The sequence below is a fragment of the Serinus canaria genome, chromosome 4 (assembly GCF_022539315.1).
Source record: "Serinus canaria isolate serCan28SL12 chromosome 4, serCan2020, whole genome shotgun sequence".
NCBI classification, from domain to species: Eukaryota; Metazoa; Chordata; class Aves; order Passeriformes; family Fringillidae; genus Serinus; species Serinus canaria.
In genome coordinates, this window is record NC_066317.1 from 18,245,241 (window position 1) to 18,266,418 (window position 21,178).

The 21,178-nt window shown below is 45.3% G+C and overlaps 1 protein-coding gene across 5 annotated transcripts in view; it reads left to right on the top strand.

Annotated features, from left to right (window-relative positions):
• The first annotated feature begins 1,224 nt into the window (after window positions 1-1,224).
• The window catches only part of HERC3 (HECT and RLD domain containing E3 ubiquitin protein ligase 3), a 44,630-nt gene continuing 24,676 nt past the window's right edge, over window positions 1,225-21,178 (top strand). For 4 of the 5 annotated variants that reach the window (XR_007777532.1, XR_003946066.2, XM_030238904.2 and 1 more), the window contains exons 1-3: window positions 1,225-1,299; window positions 5,895-6,152; window positions 19,924-20,083. Coding sequence is in view for 3 of the 5 variants with exons in the window: in XM_030238904.2 (XP_030094764.2) it covers window positions 5,927-6,152; window positions 19,924-20,083 (386 nt within the window). In the remaining 2 variants the exon portion in view is untranslated. Of the gene's footprint in view, window positions 1,311-5,894; window positions 6,153-19,923; window positions 20,084-21,178 lie in introns of all 5 variants that reach the window. The other variant, XM_030238905.2, reaches the window with a different exon arrangement.

Sequence of the window (21,178 nt, forward strand, 5' to 3'; positions counted from 1 at the left end):
ACCAGTTAAAACTTGGTTTCAACAAAAGACTCCTGTCTCCCTCACACAAACTCCAGGCTTTTCTCCATTATTTTCTTTTTTTTGTTTGTTTTGGTTTTTTGTTTGTTTGTTTGTGTGTGTACCTTCTCCTCCTTGACTACGCAATCAGAAACAGAGGAAACTGAGTGTAAAGGGAAATGATCTATTTTGCAAAGGTCTCCAGACGATGAAATAAACAAAACAGAAACAAACACAAACACAGAAAAGTATGTTTTCCTCTATGTATGCTTTCAGTTATTCCAGAAGCTGTTTGTAACACTAGTTAACCCAAAGATGTTACATGACAGGTGTAATTTTATATTGGAGTAGCTATTTACTCTAAACACGCATGATCCATGCAAATACAGGTGATTTTTCACCTGACCTGTCACACATTTTCTGCCAAATGCACAAACACTGCAAACTGCCAGAGATGCAGCAAAAGGGCCGCAAATACTTATGGCACTGGACACACCTCAGGGTCCCCCATACTGAGCCCTTGCAAACATCTGTCTGAGGTTTGCTCCAAACATTGACTGTCGTTTTGGTGGTCTGAATGGGATCCAGCTTGTGCATTGCTCTTGTGGAGCACAGTCTTTTTCTAATAGATGGCACTAAAACCAGAAAATCAGTAGTTGGGAGTTACATAATTGCTTGCTCATTGGCCGCTTTTATTTTTTTTTTCTCCCCCTCTCGCTCAACGGAGATTTTGACAACAAACGTTTTTTTGAGGTTGAAACTTTCTATAAAATTTGAGCTCATAAACAAATGAACCTCCCAGATGACCAGAGGCCACATAAAAGGAAGAAGAAACAGGCTAGGGAGAAACTGACTATTGTTATGAGCAAGTGACATCTCGTGCTTAACGCGTTCTCAAACACGGGAAAGCTGCCTTTCCCTTGAGACCTTCATTTAGAACAGCTTAAATTCTGGAATGCTCTTAACTTGGCCCGTCGGTTTCTGCGGTGTTTAGAGCGGCGAGCGATCGGCAAGGATAAAGCCCCGCAGCCCAGCGGGCGGGGGCCGCCTGTCCCCAGCGCCCCGCCCGCGCCATTCCAGCACCGCTGGGAAGGCCAGGGGTGGCCGAGCCCCCACCACGAGCGCGAAGCCGACACCGTGCCCCGGCCCCGGGAAAAGGAGATTCCCGATTCCCGGCCCTCCCCGCGCCCGCCGGGGGCTGGGCCCGCCCTGCGCATTGGTCGCGCCGCGCGTCACTCCCGGCGGCGGCAGCGGGGCCGGGACTTCCTCGTCGCCGCGGCGGCAGCGGCGGGGCTGGCGGCGGTGAGTGCCGGGTGAGGACGGCTCGGCCCCGCGGTGCGGCTGCTGCCGCTCCCGGTACCGAGGCCATGTGTGGGGGAGCCGGGGCTCGGGCGTGGCGGAGCCTCCAGGCGGCTCCAGCCCGGGGCGGCCGCGGGGCTGCGGCAGGAGCCGCTCGGCGCCGCTGCCGCTGCTGCAGCATCACCTGGCTGCGGGGTGGGCACGGGGCTGCTGCCGCTCCGGGGTCCGTGTGTGCCCGCCGGGAAGCGCCGCTCTGGGCGTGGGAAGCGGCCGCCAGAAGCCCGGGGTGTCCGGGGTGAAGGCAGGGAGCGAGCGGTGTTTTTAGTGGGGTTGCAAAATGGAGGTGATGGCGGGGGGGTTGTCGTGTTGATTTTAGGTATCTCTTTTTATCTGTTTTATCTGTTTTCTGTGTGGGCATCTCCATCTGAGGGTATGCGGCTGTGCAGTGGAAATACTCTGCTCGTGCCTTTACTCATTTGCTGCTGCACCTTGTATTCTCTTGCTCTGTAACCTGCTTTACATTGGACATTGAGTTAGCCTGAAACGGAGGCAAAAAGAAGAAGAAAGTGGGCTTAGAGGCTTGGTGGCAGAAAGAGGCAGTAAATTCCGTCATTGTTGAGCAATGCTGGTAGAAGAAACACATTCGTTATCTGAAATCTCATAAACAAGAGGGAAGGAAAAACTTGTTTATTCATGCCCTGCCAGTTGGCAGATCTCTTTGTTTAGAGAGCATTGAGCCTTGAGTGTGTTGTTTGTTGCGATCGTGATATTTACCTAGGTGACTTCCCCGGAAAGGGCGCTGAGTGGAAATGGCTTTAGAATATCTTCCTGTGATATTGAGGAGAGACTCTGCATGACATGAGAGCTTTTAAAAAGAGAGAGGAAAAGAAAAAGGAAAAAGACAAAATGTGTCCTGTCATGATCATATATGCAGTGTTATTATTTTACCAAACCACGGGGGCTGTTTTTTCACCAAAGGGTATATACTTAGTATGTCAGCAGAGCCTTATTATAGCAGAGGGTGAGTCTTCCACCCACAATAGATTTCCTCAAAATATTCCTCACAGTGTGAGGTTTTCCTAGCTCTGGCTGTGCTATGTACATCCTTCGCTGTTTTGATGAAGAATTATTCCTGGAATGTCAGAGTCTGAGGATGTGGTGTTATATCTTCCCCTCTCCTTTTTATGTGTGGGGAATCTCTGCAAATGCCTGGCTTTACTGCATTGCATCTGTTCGTATCTCTGAAACATGAATGCAGCTGGCTGCGTTGGGATTTCTGAAGAGCAGGAATAGGTTATGTGGTTGGGTATTGCAGTTCTTGTGCTTTTTGCAATCCAATTTTTAAAAGGAAGTCTGAACTTTAATCCCTAACTGATGCATTTAAGAAAAACTGTCTCTCCCATAAGGGTTGCTCTGCAAAGATAAAAATTCAGCTTTTTTAAGGTGTGTTGAGCTGGGCATTAGGAATATTAATCACTTACAGAAAATTTCAGATAAGTGGATATGAACCATATGTTTAATCCATACATGTGTATGTGCAGGCACGTGTCTGTTAGTGCTTGCCTACACCAGAAACTTCTTATGTCATTGTTTTAGTATGAGGAAGGTATGCAGTTTGTAGAGGTAGCTTGCAGTGGCACATGCACTTTTACTTCCTCTGCTACTGTCAGAGAAGAGTAACTGCCTTAACCGGATTGGAAACAGAGTGTGAAATTGTTATTTAAAGTCTCCTTGTGTTTCAGGACACAGCTCCTACTTGAACATACAATGTATTAAGACCTCCAGCATTTTTTTTTTTTTAGGGGGAGAAAAAAAGTCTTAAAGTTATGTTTTTAAAAATGTCTTCAGTATAAGTAAATTCACCAAGCCATTTGAAATATTTAGCTGTGCCTGTACACTCAAGTTGTGAGTGGTTGTGTTTTTTGCTCTGCTCTCCTCTGGAAAGTGTTGGTCTGTTTCTGTGAAACTGAGCTGCACAGAGATTTATTGGCAAAATGTTGGAAGATAGGAGTAGATAGAGATGGCATAGTCCATAGAGATGATTTAAAAAGAACTAGTGGAAACCAGATTTACTCTATCTAGTATAGGGATAGTTAAATATGAGGAGCTTCAGAAAATCTGGCCTGTACCTCCTCAATGGAGGGTTGAACTCTGGAATATCACCCTAGTGTTTATATGGATTACTGGGAGTTTGAACTCCTCCTGTTTCAGTAGTGTTGTCTTAACTGGAAGAAAAACCCATCTCTTACCATTCACATCATATTCCTTTGCCCATTAGCAGCAAATTCTTGTGTGGAATATGAACGCAAGGAAAGTAATTAATGTATTTTTAGCATTTTTTAAATGCTAAAAGAAACTAGCACTAGGGAAGATGACAGTAGTCTCTAGGGAGCAGACTGTTGAGGTACTCTTTTAGAAGGTATCCCAAATTAATATTTAGCTCATGTGGTACAATGTCATTGTAGTTCAAGTCGTATAGTGGTGAAATCTTTTCACCTTAGAGGCAGTATCTATTTATCCTAGCAGGTTAGTGATCCTTAGGTCTTCAGGGGTGCTGCTTGTGTCTTTGTAACACACAGTTCCCCAGGCTGAGAGAAATGGCAGTCCCAGATTTCTGCCTTTCCAGTGTTAGTTTTGAAACGATTCCCTGCCACCTTCAGGGTGTAGCTCATGCATTTTTAGTTTGGGTTTTTTTGGTGGTGTGATAGAACATGAAGTTCACTCTAAATGTAGCTGTTTAAAGCACATTTAAAGCACATGCACACACTTCAATTTTCTCGTGTCCCACGGCATTCCTATTCTTAGCATAGCCAGCATAGAGGGTGTCTTCCATCAGGCTTTTGTGCTTAGGGCAACCAAACACAGAGTGTACACCATGACTGATTTAACCAGAACCTGGTATGCTCCTGCTTTTTTAACTAGGCAGAGCCTGGTTAAAGGCTCCTGCTTTTTCCTCTGCATGCTTTGGAGCTGGCCAGTGATAAGCACGTGTGGGTGTGAATGAGTTGAATTATGCTGCGAAGGAAGAAGCTCTGCTAGAGATAAACGGGGTCCTGCATTGCTTTAAAACACCTAATAAGAGATCCTAGGAAACAGTTTGTGGTAGGAAATTGCACCACTGATGAAGTACTAACTGGAAAATCCAATCCTCTCCCTTCCCCTTCCAGCTCAGTTGTGCCTCAGTGGAAGTGACCACAACTGACAGGCAAAGGGCAAGAGATGAACACCCGTGTCTTAGGGCTTAGATTAGGAAAGGCTTTATTGCTAATGCCTAGAGCTTGAATTAGCACCAGGTTTTGGAAACAAACCAAATGCACGTGTTTCCTGTCTGCTCAGAGTGGGAGAAGGAATCTTCAGCACTTCAGGGGTTACCCTTTGCTTTTCTATCTTGGGCTATGTTAGTAAATGCTGCTGCTGCAAATTGCCTTAGCTAAAACTTGGCATGGTGTGTCCTAAGACTTGATGTCTCAGATCTTTCATTTTCTTACCTTTCTCCTTCCCTTTGCAAAAAAAAAAAAAAAAAAAAAAAAAAAAAAAAAAAAAAAAAAAAAAAAAAAAAAAAAAAAAAAAAAAAAACCAAAAAAAAAAAACAAAACAAAACAAAAAAAAACCCAAAGAAAACAAAAAAAACCCACCAAACAACAACAACAACAAAAAAAAAAAACAACCAAAGGAGCATTACTAAAATCTTTCACGTGCTTCTTATGGAATACGGTTTTCTTCCCCCAGCTTTTACGCATTAGCATCCTGTTGTCTTTATCAAGTTCAAGCCTAGTAATTCCTTTTACATTGCTGTATTTTCTGCTTTCCCATGTTACCCCACTCTGAAATCCCTGACTTTCACTGAGCACTGCACAGAAGATAACTCCTGAATGCTGGCAGGTTGCAGCAATGTGACCTGTCCATTGCTGTCAGGGCCAAGCTGTCAACGTGCTGCTCCACGTGAGCTGCTGCTTCTTGTGTAATTCTTGCTGCAATTCAGGGCTGTGTGTGTGTTCAGTGTGTGGCTCAAGTTCAGTGTGTGTGTGTGTGCATGCACAAATTTGGGTTGCAAGACTGTGTTCAGTTGAGCAAAGTACTCTTTAATCTGTTTTTATCAGAAATAACATATTTCTGCATTGGCCAGTACACTACAAATACCTGTGTTATTCTGTTCAGGGCTAGTCTAACCAGCCTGGACGTAATTTTTAAAGATTTATGTAGAAGTGGTCTCAAATATGACACTCTCAAAGTTCAGATTTGGACCTGTTAGTCTGAATAGCATTACAGTTGGTTTGGGGCATAGTTTGAGATTTGGTTTTTGAAGCAGAGCAATTTTGCAGTGTAAGAGCTCGGTCTCCTGGATTTCAGAACATTTCCACTGCCTTGCAGATGGAGATGGCCAAGGCATGAAGGTGCTGATTCAGTACCACAGCTGAGCTGTCTTGATTACGCTTTGTCTGCGTAATGGTTTACTGACAGTTCACAAACCTGACAGTCATGCAGGAAATGCCTTTTCTGGTTGTTTCCACCTCCTGCTGTGAACAGCTGGATCTCTGTAGGATCATTTGTGGTGTACTTGCTTCATTCACACTCATTTCCCTGTTTCTCTTGCCCAGGAAGGATACATGATTTGCTGAAAAGAGAGAAAATGCTATGCTGGGGCTACTCGTCTTATGGACAGCCTGGGATAGGTAGCAACCTCCAGGTCATCATTCCTGAACCACAGGTGTATGGGTTCATCCATGACAGAAATGTCAAGGAGGTGGCATGTGGAGGAAACCACTCTGTGTTCCTGTTGGAAGGTGGAGAGGTGTATACCTGTGGCCTGAACACCAAAGGTCAACTGGGGCATGACTGTGAAGGAAGCAAGCCAGGTAAGTCTGCTTTTTATACACTCTTCAAACTGTCTCGAGGCTGGTGGGCTGAGAGCATTATGAAAGCTGCTTTGTGCTGATTGCTGTAGAGCTGGAGCAGCCAGCAGAGCTGATAATCATGTCACATAACACAGTGGTGATGCTGAATAACACTGGCTGGCTCTGGAAAGCTAAAGCTGAGCAGCACGGGTGAGGAGACAGGTCTGCTCGCTTCGCCTGGGAAATGCATCAAAAGAGAGGCAAGCACAGATGGTCTCAGGGCAGATTTTGTTATCTGGCATTATGTTGTCCCTTTATGAAAAGGAGGAGAGGCCCATGAGTCACAAGTGTCTTCTGCTTTGTCTTTCCAATTGCACTGCATTGTTATGCCCATTCTTACTCAGCTGTTGCTGGGAATTTTCTCACTTACACCAAAGAGTACAAGTGGATCTGTGTTGAGTAGATTTGTGGAGAATAAATTTGTGTTTGGCCAAGAGGGTTTGTAAATTTTGTTTCCTGCTTTCAGAATGCCTTGTCAACTTGTGCCTTCACTCCTTTATGCTTTCTTAGTCTGAAGGTCACTCTAGTGTTGTGTTCCCCAGACTGCATCTTCTTCATTGTCTTCTGATGGACAGAACTCATGAGTGCTGAACTGAGGCAGCTACTGCCTCTCCTTCCCAGGGTGAGGGAGTGCTTTAATTGTAAGTTGTTCTTGGAAGAAACCCTGAAGCCTTTCTTCTGGACTCTTTTGAATGTTGGCTTTCCAGTTTACCTTCCATTAACTTCTTGGTTTTGGTATGTGAAAAAGATACAGGTATTTCTGTTTCCATAATAGAAAAGTCCTGTGCTGTGGGTAATTAGAGCAAAAATTCCTCAAACTGCAGGCTGCTCTCTGTAGGGATTGTGTCTTCTCTAGTGTCACCTATTATTGCATGATAGAGAGAGATGTATGCAAAATATCCTCAGTTCCCCATGCAGTATGTACACATCTGACCTGACTGACCCTATTGTTCCTTTCCTCTGTCAGTGTCTTTTGTCTCTCTCTCTCAAAATGAGTTGGCAGGTGTTGGTTGCTGAATGGCCAGGGTGCTGGATTTGAGCAGTTCACCTTGAATCTGCCCTCTTGCTTTTCCTACTAGTAGTTTCTAGGAAAGATAAAGAGATTGGGAATAGCAGGAGTGCTGAAGTCCTCTCTGTGCACATCTTCTGAGGAAGTGTAAATTTAGGCCCTGATATAAATGAGATGCTTGGTAAAAGGAAGCCAAGCCTAGTGAATATTCAACTCAGACTGCCGAAGATACTTCATCCTGCAAATCACCCAGCTAGCTCAAGACTAGTGCAGAGGCCCCAGAAATTCAGTGCTGTTTTGAGTGCTGCAGAGATATTCTGAGAAACATCTTCAGGCTATGCTGCTGTTATACCCATAAAATTAAGCAAGTGTAAGCTGCTGGTGAAAAGGGAGGATTCACAGCCAGTAGATCAGAGCTGGAAATGGACTCCATGAATCCTGAATGCTCAAGTGTAGACCTCTCTCAGCTAGGTAATCCTGCTTTCAGCTAGACCAGCAGAAGAGGGCCAGTCTCAGCTTCTGAAATAGAAATGAAAGGTTCTTTGTGTTTGATCCCAAGTGCCCTTCTTCCTCCCCTTAAATTAGGGTCTGTCACCAAGGTGTGAAACCACGTCCCAGTTATCCTACAGGTTTATTTTTTTTCTGAAAAAGGTTCTGCAGTGCTGCTCTCCGAGGAGCCTGTGGCCATCCCAGAGAAATGGTGTTTCAACATAGCATTACTGGCTGTGCCTCCAGTGGGATTTCTGCTGGCTGGGGCAGGTGGGAGGGACGTGCTGTAAAGCAAGGAACAGCTGCTCTTTTTAGCTCACAGTGAACAGTCGCAGCAGCCTTTATGGTTACAGCAAGCTGGGGGAGAGCCCCATTACACTCTCCTCTGTGCTTTGTCTTGCAGCACTGGGAGCTGAATTTCTTAGTTTTCATTTGCAAATGGGAATGAGAAGAATCAAGCCTTCCTCTTTCACCGCCACTTCCTCTGCATGGGATAAAGATGGTATAAACCTTATACCTTCTGTGTAGAAAGGCCTGTTGAAGATGATCTGTTCTGTTTTCCATTGTTGTGGGCCTGTGAATGAAGCCATGCCTGATAGGTGATGAAGATGCCTGTGTGGGACACAGGGTCCTGAGCTGTAGGAAATGGTAGAGAAGACTGTCAGGAGGAGTCTGCAGGAGAAATTGGGAGAAATGCCAGGATCTGGGAGTCCTGGAGCTGCATCTCTCCAGCCTCTGCTGGACAGGGCAGTGTGGGCTGAGGTCTCTTGGTTTTCCTGCCCTGTGGCTTGGTCCTGTCAAGCCTGTGAGGGCAGCTGCAAGTGGGACCTCTGCCCAGCTCTGGAAGTGAGCTCCATCTCCTGATGTAGGAGGCTATGACACAATACTGACTGTCCCTTACAGACAGCCCTGGGGTGCTTCCTCTGGACTTCAGAAATGCTTTTCAGGGCTCTACAGAGTGCCTTGGTTGTGTTTGAGAGTAACACAGAGACACAAAACTGTGCAGGGGGTTTTGAGCCTTGCGAAGGCTGCATTGATTTCCTAGGGGTGGAGTGATCCCCTTCCTGCTGCCTAGGTCTTCCCTGAGAGGAAACTCCCTTTTATTTCTCACTATTCAATTTTGCTTCTCATTCATGCTGCTCGTGTTTGACATGAAAATGTCAAACGGTGGTGCAGAATTCTTTCAGCAATTCCTCTTGGAGGAGCCCTTTAGAGGGCACCTTTTGAAATGAAAGAAGACATGTTAATTAAAAGCTGTGTTTATGGTCACATCTGCTGGCCTTGTGGATGTGATGTGGAGAGGGGGATAGCAGCTGGCAGAGTGATTCTCATGCCTCTCTACAGAGAACAGAAATTACTGGGGGAGTTCCAGAAAATAAACCTCCACTGACTTATGCCACTGAAAGAGCATAAGTCAGTGGAGGTTTATTTTCTGGAATTGCCCTTTCCTCTGGATTTTACATTGAGGTGCTAAAATTAATATTTAGGATGCCTAAGAAGTTTAGCCTAAAAGAACATGCCTTTTGACTAAATGCTAACTGCTTCTAAGTGTTTCAGACTCTCTCCTTTTGATATACCAGGGTGATACCAGGTGTGGCACTCCCGTGGCTCTACCACAAGCCATTTTCTGACATTGTCATGCTGCTTACCAATTCATTTTTTCTTCATGGTGATTAGCAGGGTACTTGAAGAGTCTACCCCTCTTAGGGGTGGATATCTGGCTTTGTTAATACTTGCCTGATCATTTTTGCTCGCCTCTTTTTTTTTCCTTTTCCTCCCAGAATCATTCTGTAGTTTGTGTCTCTGCAATCACTTGGCAGGGATGCAGCAGGGCAGGAATGCTGTTCCAGCGTTCTCTCACCAGGACCATGATTAATAAAGCTTCTGTCTGACCTGCCCTAATTCTCACTTCTGTTCTTATGCCCTTGAAGTCTCCGGAGTCTCTGTCCATGTCTTAGGAGAAGCAACTTGGCAGTTTTGGTAGTGAAGTATTGAACCTGCTGTTTTGCAAAATTAGTCTGAGTTTGCATTGATTTCCTGAAATTTATCAGATGATTACAATAACATACAGTATGTCTCTAATGGGAAACAATAATTTTGTACTGCAGTAGTTTTAGAAAAAAAAATTATTCTTCATAAGTGTATCTAAATCTTGCCTTTTTCAGTCCTGTAATTTCTCTTGGATTGATTTTCTTCAGGTCTGCCATGATGTCTTGGCTCCCTGTGATGATTCTTAGATAAGTGTTTTTTCTGAGTCTGCATGCTGGAGACCAAAAGACAGGCTGAGGTACCTAAGGTAAAGGCTCTTTTGGGGTCTGGGTGGAATTACAGAACGTGAAACAACTAGCTGGTTGTTAGTAGTTTGTAAAGCTTTCAAAACCTGCTCGAGTCTGAGATGTGAAACTTGTTCTCAGCTCTAGAGATCTGTTCTGTTCAGGTCATTTGGACTTCATTTGACTTCTGCTAGTGAGAAAACCTGGGCTTTGGTAGCTAATGTCTCAAGAGAGTTACAGAACAATGTCTCAAGCAAATTTGCCTCAAACCTTTTGTCTGGTAAGATACAGCAGACAAACCTATGATTTTTTTATCAAATTCCTTGTCTGGATGCAAATTTGCAGGGGAGCACTGCCTTTCTGTGCATTGTGGAATCTATCTGCTCATAGCTGCTGATAGAGATATCATCATAATGTTCATTCTCTTTCAGAAAGCAGGAAAAAACCACCACCAAAACAAACAAACCAACCAGCCTAGGTGATCCACATCTTCTGGATTTCTCTGAACTGAGTGGCCTTTCTTTTCAGATGTTACTCCACTCGTCCTGAGCCTCAGCACAGGATTACAGCAGCAGAGAGCTCAGTGTTCAGGTCAGGGCAGCATGCTTGTTAGTCATAAGCCCTGGAACAGCTGAGAATTTAGATGTGCCACCTGCTTGGAAGGACAGTGTGTGTGGATCTTCCTGTTTTAGCCTCTTCCCGGTGGGTGACGAGTCAGCCACGAGGTCCTGGTAGCTCTGGAGGAGAGGTGGCAGGGCTTGTGTTTGTCATGAGCAGGTTGCAGACAAAGAGCTGTGTATTTTTATGTTTCAGCACTCATTGTAAATGTTTTTTTTTTTAAAAAAAAGATAATTAAACTGGTGACCCCTTGCAGAAGTCGGGTATGTTCATTTGTACTCATCCCTCTTGCTCCTTTGATCGATCACAGGATCTGACCGAGCTGTTTCAGGTTGCTGTGCCTTCACTCCTGGCTGCAGTGGATTTGCTTTATGGAGAGTCAATTTCAGCTGAATTGATGCCATCTGGGCTTCAGAATGATTTTAAAATTAGATGTCAGAATTTAGAATTAACCTAATTTAGAAACAATTGGTCTTTGGTTGAATGAGAAGTAAAGGAGGTGCTTTCCCTGAGATACCTCAAATATGCCTGTGCTGTCTTGAATTGGCTGGCTGAAGGATTTGAATATGCCAGATATTTATAGTAGGGGTTGTTTTAAAACTTGTGTGGTCTTGATCATGTGAACTGACTTGTGCCAGTATTTTCTGAGACTGCAGGACTAGGAGAACCTACACTGAGGAGAGAGAAGGCTCTTAGGAGGGCCTAAACAAGTAAAAATTTGATTTCTTGGCAGTAGAGAAATCTACTCAGCACCTAAAATGGCTGTAAGATGTTCTCAAATGCAACTCTGAAGTCTCATCTCTAAATACACGTGTATTATTAGAACCACCAGATTCCTCTTTTGATTTCATTTTGCTGAGAGGTAAAAACAAGGATGAGCCCAGGGAAGCAAGATACTAGTTTTTTTTACAGTCAGTATGATCTGTTGTTAGAGAGGACAGGAGAGACAGTTTTAATGCTTCTTTACCTCAGAGGCAGAGCTGCAGTAAGAATGAAAAAGCTGCAGTTTTTTGCCTTCTGACTGGGGGTTTTGTAGGGCAATTTGGCAACCTGAAATAGTACTTACCTCTGTGGCATTTGTTACTTGTCCCTCCTGCACCATGCATACCCTTCAGAGGCTTTCTGAAGGTGCAGCTGAAGTAAAAGCCTGCCAGTGAAGTGAAGGCTGCCTGCCTGCCTGGCTTGGAAGGAGCAGGCAGCCTTGGCACGGTGTGTGGCACTAATGGGTGGCCCCTTTCCTGCACCATGCTGAAGCTGCAGGATGTGTTCAGGATAAAATGGCTTGGGTAGCTGTGTGTGGTGAGTTAAAGGAGAGGGCAGGGAAGAAGCTGGAGGTGATAGCTGCAAGTTTTCTGAATGCCCCAACCTTTTTGTAGTCAGAATAGTTGTTTGTGCTGGACAAAAGTGATGACTTTGTTAAGGTAAGTATGGCTGGGAGTCACAGCTTCTAGGAGAGATTTGAGTAGTTTGGTGGCTGTTGATTTTGACTCAGTTATCTTCAGCCAGCCCAATATTCTTCCTTAAGCTGTACTGGAAAGAAGACTTTTTGCCAAAGATCTGTGTGAAGCTTCTTATCAGAAATCAAGTATTTTTGGTAGCTGAAAAGAGCTGGTAAGACATGCTCACTCTCTTCAACACCTGACCTGCCTTTTAAACAGCTGCCTGCCTTTAAAAACTTACCAAAAGGAATCTACAGATGCTCATATATTTTCTCAGAATGCCCAGTAGATAAAATTAATTTTTTTAAAAATGTTTCTTAGGACTGCATCCTTTGCCTCCCCTTTTCCATGCTTGTTTGCCGTAACATATTTTTGAGCAATATTTGTGAAGCTGATGGGAGTGCCTGTGAAAGCAAGGACAGAGGTGCTCTGCTGAGTGTGCACTGTGCAGGTGTGGCTTTTCAGAAATATGGCTTTGTCTTGCTCCCATACAGACCACTGCAAGACTGAAATAAATGGGAACAGAGTGAGGAGCAAATCAAGTGCTTTTGAAAATCGCATTACTCAACCAAAGCCTGGGCCTGCCACAAGTGAGATTCTCAAATGTCTCAGCTTTGCAGTGGGTAGTACCAGCCCATCAAATCTGGCATCTAGGCACCCATTTCCCTGGTTCCCTTTTAAACTTCGGGTATCCATCCTCAGTCTGTCATGCCAAGGTTTAGTGCATCCTGCCCACCTTGCACTTGCTGCCTTGGAGCTGTGGGGTTTGCTGGGGTGTGCATGTTGTACCTTGGGGGTTTCTCAGTGGTCCTGGACCAGCCACAGCTGTTGTGCTGCCTGCCAGTGGCCAGCAAGCCTGGCTGAATGACCACCTTTACAGCTCTCTGCCATAACCTGAGGAGGAAAATGGGTCTCTTTGGATTTTCTGAACATAAGTTTTCCTTTATTTCTTTGGAAGAACTATCCTTGCTAGTTTACCTCCAGGGTCTGAAGGTGGATTCTTCCCTCTGCCAGCTGATGCTTGCCAGACTGGAGCCCTCTGTGTCTGAGCAGCCCTTTCCAGGAGCCTGCTCCAGCTGTCTGTGCCCATGCCAGTCTGCATCTGTAGCTCCTCAGAGAGGCTGTGTCCTCTAGACAAAAGGCAGCAAAGTGGGGAGGGATTTCTGTCTGTGCCTGAGGAAGGGCTTTTCTTCCTCAGGGTAGGTGTCTGCTCACAGCTGTGAGGGGGAGTAGCTGGCAAAGCGTATGTGATGTGACACCCTGGGATGTCACAGGGTGGGTGGCCTCTCACTTCTTGCTCTTGCATTCCTGCCTTGACATGACCAGAAACAGCCTTAGAAAGGGAAGGCAGTGTTAATAACTGAGCCAGCCTCTCTCAGATTTTAAGACTGTAAGTAGCCATGCTAAATGAATGAGTGAGCAGTACCACATGTATCATGCAGGTAAACCATCAAGAATCACTGGTGACCCTGGATGAAAGGCAACTGCAGAATCTTTTTGTTGCTTGGAAATTCTCAGCCTTGACCTATGGACTGTGTTTCCACTGCTGTGATCAGCCATGTTCTGGGGGAGTGTCACCTGCTTTGGTCTGTGCTCTGTCCTTTGCTGTCTGCCCCCACACTTACTTTTTGTTCAGTGAGTCTACTCTCTGTTTACATTTCCTCCCTTGTAGCCAAATTATCAGTCTTATCAGCTTCAGTGCTGCTGTTGTCTGTCTCTCTGATCAGGCTTTTCTTCCTAGTGCTCTGCTTTCTGCTGCAAGCATAGCACCCTTCAACGAGTTCAGGAAAGGAGGACCTCAAGATTTGCAAACTGGACTTGTAAAACCCAGCCTTCTTGATGGATATGGTAAACTTAAGTGTTGAAAGTCAGAGGATGTTCCATTTTGATGTCAACATTGCTTGCTCCATACTTCAGAGGTTTTTCCCATGCTAAGAGAGGTTTGAGCATGAGGTGTGCAGCTGTATTTAGGTGAGGGCAGCAGGCAGGTAGCGAGGATAGTTCACATGTGGTGGGGATGTGGGCTCCCCATGGGCTTTGCTCTTGTAGTCTGGTGCTGTGCAGGTGCAGAGCAGAGCATTTCTCACACCCTTGTGTGCAATAGTGTCACATAGTCCGAGCACAAGATGCAACAAGCATGTGATGCCTTCTCAGAGAGGCTCTGCAAAGAGCAGGGAGGTGAAATTGCAGGGCTGGTGCCAGGCAGGGCCGTTCCAGCTGTCTACGTGTTGTGTGTCTCATCTGCCTGGCTGTGCCAGAGGCTGTAGAGTCACCAAGGTGTGTTCTTGAAACTGTCCAACAGCCCCAGCCTCCTCCCTGTGCACCTCCCTCTGCTTTTACTGCTGACAAACCACAGCCTGCAGAGGTGGTGAAGCCACAGGAGCAGTTTTAGCTGGCTGAGTTAGATTATGTTTTCAAAAAGCACATGACAGCTTTGCAAAGTCTGTGTTTAGTTGAACTGGTTTATAAAGTCCGATTTCTTCGTCCTGCTCCAGGGCTCCAGATGTTTCCTGTGACAGCTGGAGTGTGGGATGCCTAGGTGGTCAGAGTTGCAAGTGGGCAGAGGGAAATCAGAGGGTCCTTCTTGGGAGCTTTAAGGGAGAGGGGAGGGGGCAGAAAGGCCTTGGCAAAACATCATGATTTCCCCCTCCCCAGTTACCACTTTCCAAGTGGCAGAATCACACTTCCACTGGGGATGATGTTTCCTGGAAAAGCTGGTGAGTGTACTTGTGCTGCTACTGGTTAAATAGCTGGTATGTTACTGCTATTTAACTGATAAAAACTGTGAATAGCTGGGACATGGAAGTTATGCTGACAAGAAAAGGAGAAACTTTCATAAGGGGAGGAAGATACCTTCTCTCATAGTGCTCTTTCAGTTGCAAGCATTTTGATTGTTGCACATTGGTTTTCTCTTTTTCCAGTTTCTTTAAAGCACTTAGAAATGTTTTGATATTCAGCTGCTTCTATAGGACTGAAATAATGAAGCTCATCACAGCCTAGGAGTAGAGCCATGCTATCCATATGCAGAAATGTCTTTGGGATGTGCCATTGGAGATGGGGAGTCAGCTGAAATTTACTAATTAGTGTATAAAAATCTTGTCTGAGCATTTGGTGGATTCACTGTTTCTTACTTGCTTTTTATACAGTGGCTTAGTGAAATGGTGGTGACTGATCAGTTTGGGCCACGATGTTTTTCTGATTTTCTTGTGGTGCTTGTTGAAGGCAGTAGCAGATTTTTATGGAGATTTTGGCTGTTGAATCATGCTTCCCAAAGTGCTAATGCTGTTAGTGTCACCTTGTTAGAGGGTTTAATGTGTTGGTGCAATTCATCTCCAAAAGGAGAGAACTCTGCTCCTTTCCTATAAGAATTAAGGCTTTTCAGTATTCAGAGAGTAGAATGATTATACAGGTGAAATTTAGGTCACTCTTGGTGTCTGATTGAATATTCAGCTGCCTTATGCATTGAAACATTGTATCTCACACTTCTGATTTTTAGATCTGGGTTGCACAACGCTCGCACATCCTCAGCGTGGATGTGGATATTAACAAGCAGGGCAGTGCAAAGAAATTGGCTCATCTGTCCCCCAGACTTGCAAGCTGCTAGCATTTAACCCAGAGGAATTTCTTACCTTAGCTTACCTGTTTCTCTGTTCCCTGTGTTTCTATCATCATCTCTTATCTGGGCAAGGTAAAGGTGGTAAGACATTTTTGAGAATCTGTGAGCACTTTCCTTGCAGACACCAACAACAAAGAAGAGTAAATGCTCTGAGTTGCTTATTTTCAAGCTGGGGAGTTGATGAAGAGTTTTGACCAGATGTCCAAGCAGACTGGAATCACTTGAAATGCTTCCAAGACACAGCTTCTTTTGACCAGAAATGCAGATTTTGCCACTGAAGGTGTAACCTCAGGGCTGTTTGTTTCTGTATAGTTTCCAGGCAGTAGAAACCATCTGGTGCTGTTCCTGTACATCCTGGTACACGTATGGCTGAAGGATTTTGCCCCATCCTCTAGCAAAAGCCTGTCTTGTGAGCAGCTGGAAGCTATGCATAGGCAGGATGTACCAACTCTCTGATAAAATTACTAGGAGTACAAAAGCTAATTAATCATTCATTGCCTGTGCATTCTAATTAGAGCAGTCTTAGTGAGTGCTTCGTGCTTCTAGCAGTTGCAGGCACTGAAGATCCTGTATAGCCTTCCAAAGATATAGGTGCAAAGGATGGGCCCTGTTTTATAAATAGGGAAGCTATGGACTGATGGTGGGCTTGTCAGGGGTTTTCATTCTTGTCCCAGCCTTACTGCCATTCCCAAACCTTCAAGCTAAATGCACTGATTGTCAGAAAGTTGAGTTGCAGAAACATACTCCACTTATCTCAACTTTTGCTGAAAGCAAGAAAACACAAGAGCAGTCCTGGGAAGCTGGCCTGTCACCATTCACAGATGGGCTGTCCTGAAAACATTGTGCCTCATTCTCTACTGCAGTGTGTTTTATGAAAAGATCTAACAGGGTTAAAACCAGAAAAAGTCAAGTATACCTTGGTATACCTATTTCTGTGGAGATCCACAAGTTAAAGTGGCAGAAGAGAGAAATCAAAGCTGGAGCTCCAGCAGATAGGAAGAACTGATAAATGACTTCTAAGCCTTGGTGCTGTTTTGAGACAGCTGACAGCTTCAGGAGGAAAAGAGTATTTCAGTGTCTACTTCTTGGAACTTAGGAGTTTCTGTTTGTTTTCTGAAAGTTTAAGAGGTGTTGAAACAATGTATTGCATACCTGCTTCAGCCCTTCCCTGTTGCTTTCAGGGTTTTGTTCTGCTTAGCTTTGTAGATAATTGTGCCTGTTAAGCCCCACTTGACTGGTTTTATTCATCAATTACACAAGACACAATGCCAAGAATAAACTTCACCTTTTGTACTCTTCATCTCAGTGCAGTGGTACATCCTCTCTTAGGAGTGAATAATGGTGTTGTGATGCTTTGGAAGTTAAATGTATACCAACCACTAAAACATCTAATATTTTGGTGGGAGTTCAACAGAGAAGTAGTTGTCAGATAGATGTTTTGATATCCCATGTAAGCTGAGAGATGGTGCATTCAGTGACTTGGCCACTGACAGTGACCTGGGACCCTTGTTGGACTGCCTGGGCAGCCTGTGATCCCAGGAGAAGGCTGGCTCTTTTCCATCTCTGGGAAGAAACATGTCTGAGTGTATAAAACTTAAAACTATTTGGCATTTACTTTTCTTCATGACTTTTCAGGCAAACTGCTATTGACAGGGTCTTAGGAATGTGTTGTGGTAAGATGGGCCATACATGTACCTTTCTAAAGGCAAAGAGCTTCATCTCCACGGCAGGCTTGGGTTTTTTTCTGTCTGTGGTTATGCAGCAAGTCCAGGTGAGGCTGTGCTCTGTTCCATTGGTGAGCAGTGCAGTCACTGAAGGCTTTCAGTGACATAGGGCAGCCTTTCAAAACAAGTTGGTATTTGTTTGTCTCTTGGGATGGCACGTAGAGCAAGGTCACATTTGTGTTGCCAAATTAAACTTCAGGTGGAGCCAGAGGGGACTGAAAGAACCTGGAATTTCTTCCAGACCTATTGGGTGTCCTCTCAGTGTCCCAGTGTGTGAAGTCCTTGCCACAGCCACATACCTCAAGGTACTCTTTCTCCATTTGCTGTACTGCTGTGGTCAGAATCCTGCCTCCTCCAGCTCCTGATGCTAATCTTTGGTCCCTGGAGTCTTCTGTCACCTCCCCAAGGTGCTTCAGTGATTCAGGGTCAGCTCCTGTGGAAATAAGACTTATTGTGGCAAATACTGCTTTCCCAGGGAAGTGTTTTACATGGCTGCAGGCAGCAAAACAGTGTCTGCTGTGGATGCCCCAGCACCCCACGTTGTCCATGTTTGCTGTTTTGTTGGACTCATGATGTCCCCTGGAGTGTTTGGCAGTGTGCAGGGAGCAGCTTTGGAAGCAGGGCTGGCTGGTGACTTTGGGACCACTTTTAGGAGCTCAGGTGCACTGGCTGACAGCCAAGTCTCAGTGCACCCTTCCAGCAGGGGTGAAGTGGTGAAGTGATGGGTTCATAAATCAAAGGGTTTTCCTTGGAGAAGGGGATGGCTTTGTCCTGCTCCCCTTTTGATGGTGTGATCCTCTCCAACAGCAGCTTTAATTCTGGACCTTGAAGTTGCAGAAACACACCTGTGTGAGCTCAGGGGGTGTGTTGGGCACGGTGCAGCAGGTAATGTTTGTCTTGCTGGGTGTCTGAGAGGAAGAGACCAGAGTCACATGTGCTGCTGGGACACCTTGTCTGCTGGCTGTCATTGACCTTGATCAGCCCTTACAGCTGCTGGTTGTTTAGAGCTCTCAGATAAAAATAGGCTCCCTCATTTATATATATATATGTATGTAAATGAACATGAACCAGACTGCCAAAGCAGTGCTATAGTTGGGTGCTTGTGGGCCCAAGTGGGAAGCTGTGTGTCTAAACTGAGTTACCACCCTCAAACCTGGCTGTGTCTCTGCACTGGCAGTGGGACTGGGTGAAATTAGTGCTGCTGGAAAGAGCTGCAGGACCAAGGGTGTTACTGGGTGGCAGGTCTCAAGCCCTCCTAAGATGTTTGTGAGCTTGTTACTTGTAAACTGCACCTCTGTTGCCATGAAGTATTTTGAGTGAAATGAAGCAGTGTTCAGGTGGCATTTTCCTCAGCTAGAATACGTATTTAAATAGTTATCACCTTTTTCTTCAAACACATCCATTAGGGATTTTTCTCCTCATTTTCTCATTCTCAGACACAGAAGCCCTCCTAGGGGTACCTTTTTCTCCAGTCATTTAAGACATGTAGATTAGTTGGTAAGCAGGTTTTGGTGCTAAGTGTGTTAATGATTTCTGGATGCCTGTGATGTGGGGTATCTTTTTTATGGAATTACAGGTAATGACCCTTTCCTCTCATGTCCCAGCAAGGGGGATTTCAGGAATACTGATCACTGCCTTGTAGCTCACAGGGTGAAGTCTTTCTACACTCACCTGGGACACTTGTATTTGTTCAGAGAAAAAAAAGGAAAGCAACTTTGCTTCTGTCTGGCATGCAGGGAGCTTTGCCATCAGTTGTGTGGTATTTCAGTGTTTTTCAATAAAAAACAAGACGTTTTTTCATGCCCCTTTGTAAAAATTGTGTAATGAGTAAGATTTGGTTATGGCTGTTTTTAGAGTAGTTCTCAAACCTGCTTCAGTTGCCTAACGTGGTGTGATGATGAAAAGTCAGTTGTGGGTTGTCTTCCAGAGGACTTGAGTGATGATTTATTTAAAAGTTTTTATTCCTTCATCTCATTTTACTTCCTTTATGTGGTACTTTTTTTAAATCAGTGTTTGATGCTGATAGTAATAGGTTGATAGGTTGAAACGTGTTCCAAGGTTAGCATGGAGGGTGTTGTAACACATACACATCAAGCAATAAATCAAGGTGAGGTGGATGGGTTGTGGATGACATCCAGTTTTGTGGATGACTCATCTTCATTGGACACGAGAGCTGTGCAAGGTCAAATGTTTTACAGGGTCTGCTGTCTTCTCAGTGTTGGGTGATCCCTGAATCAAAACTGAGTGGCATCACATCTGGAATATCTGTCCCTGAATAACCTGAGCAGTTTCCCTGTGTCTCTGAGGCTGGCTGCCATTGTGCTCGAGGCATGTATACCTGCCTGCGTTCCGTGACCTTCAAACCAGGCTTTCAGAAGAGCTCAGCAATGACACCTTTTCAGTAAACCTGCTGCTTTTCCTCCTGCAGGACATGTTTTAAAGCTAAACTGGGGATCAGGGCACCCACCCGGACGGCTCTGCGTGCGGATTTGCGCGGCCCCGTGTCCGTGTGTGGCTGTGGGATGAGTGCCGTGAGCAGAGACGTTGTCCCTGTGTTCCCACAGAGCCGATCGGGGCGCTGGCCGGGCAGCACATCGTGCACGTGGCCTGTGGGGAGTCACACAGCGTGGCACTCAGCGACCAGGGCCAGCTCTTCTCCTGGGGCGCCGGCAGCGACGGGCAGCTGGGGCTCACCACCATAGAGGATGCAGTGACAGTGCCAAGGTAAGCCTTTTCCTGGGTCAGCTTTCCTCAGGGAAGCTCCTGGGAGGGTTGCTCACCAAGGGTTGGTCAGCAGGGATTGTGTTGGAACCCAGGAAATTCCTCTGGCTGCCCTGGAGGACTCAAGACCATGGCAGGGGGCTCGGAGTCAAAATCACCCGTGCCTTCGATTTTAACCCATGGAAACAATTACCAACTTTGGGTGAAGATGTACAAGCCACAAAAATTTAAGTAGAGTGATAGTTAATTTGTCACAGGGTGAAAAAGTAGAATTTTGGGGTTTTAGAATGGGGGTTCAGGAGGCAAGATGGAGGGATTTGGGCGTGTCCAGTCTTTCTCCTACTTCTTCTTGGCCTCCCTCTTCTGCTTTGATGGTGGCACTTTTGGGTTCGTTTACAAACTGTCTAACATAGGTGATAGGTATTGGAAAATTATTATAAATAAAGTACAAGTAGTTTTTAGTATAAAAAGATAACACTGCCCTGAGGGTGGTCAGTGTGCCTGAACCCAACCTGCCAGACAGACCTTGGCAAGTCAGAGAAAGAATGTTATAGGTAAGAAAAAAAATAAACAACCTTGAGAATGACAGCCAAGGAATCCCATCTTCTTCAGTCTCAGGACTGGGAAAAAGAGACTTTCTAAACACCTCGGGGTCATCTCGACACCAGAGACCTCATCAGGGTTGCTCACTTTCTCTCAGTGTGGCAGGAATAGGGCCCTTCTCATCTTGGGGTGAAGGTGATTCCTTCTCCTCGTCCCTGCTGCTCCCTGAGCCCTGCAAGTCCTCAGGAGGTTTGGGCTGAACAGACCTTCTGCCCATGGATGGCTGAGGGATGGAAAAGAAAATTGCAGCCTGCTTAGCTTTCTCTGTGAAAAATGCCACAGTGTTTTGTACAGAAAAAGGAGGTGCATGAAAGAGTACTTAAAAACAGAAATGTGTTTGTAGTTCAAGGTGTTTGATCATGCTGTGTTGACAGCAGATGCAGTCCCTCATTTGGTCTGCCGCTGCAGATCCAGTGCAGAGCAGGAGTTTGGGATGTGTCTCTAGGATGGCTGTCATTGCCAAAATGGTATTTAAAGGAAGAGTTTCAGTGACAG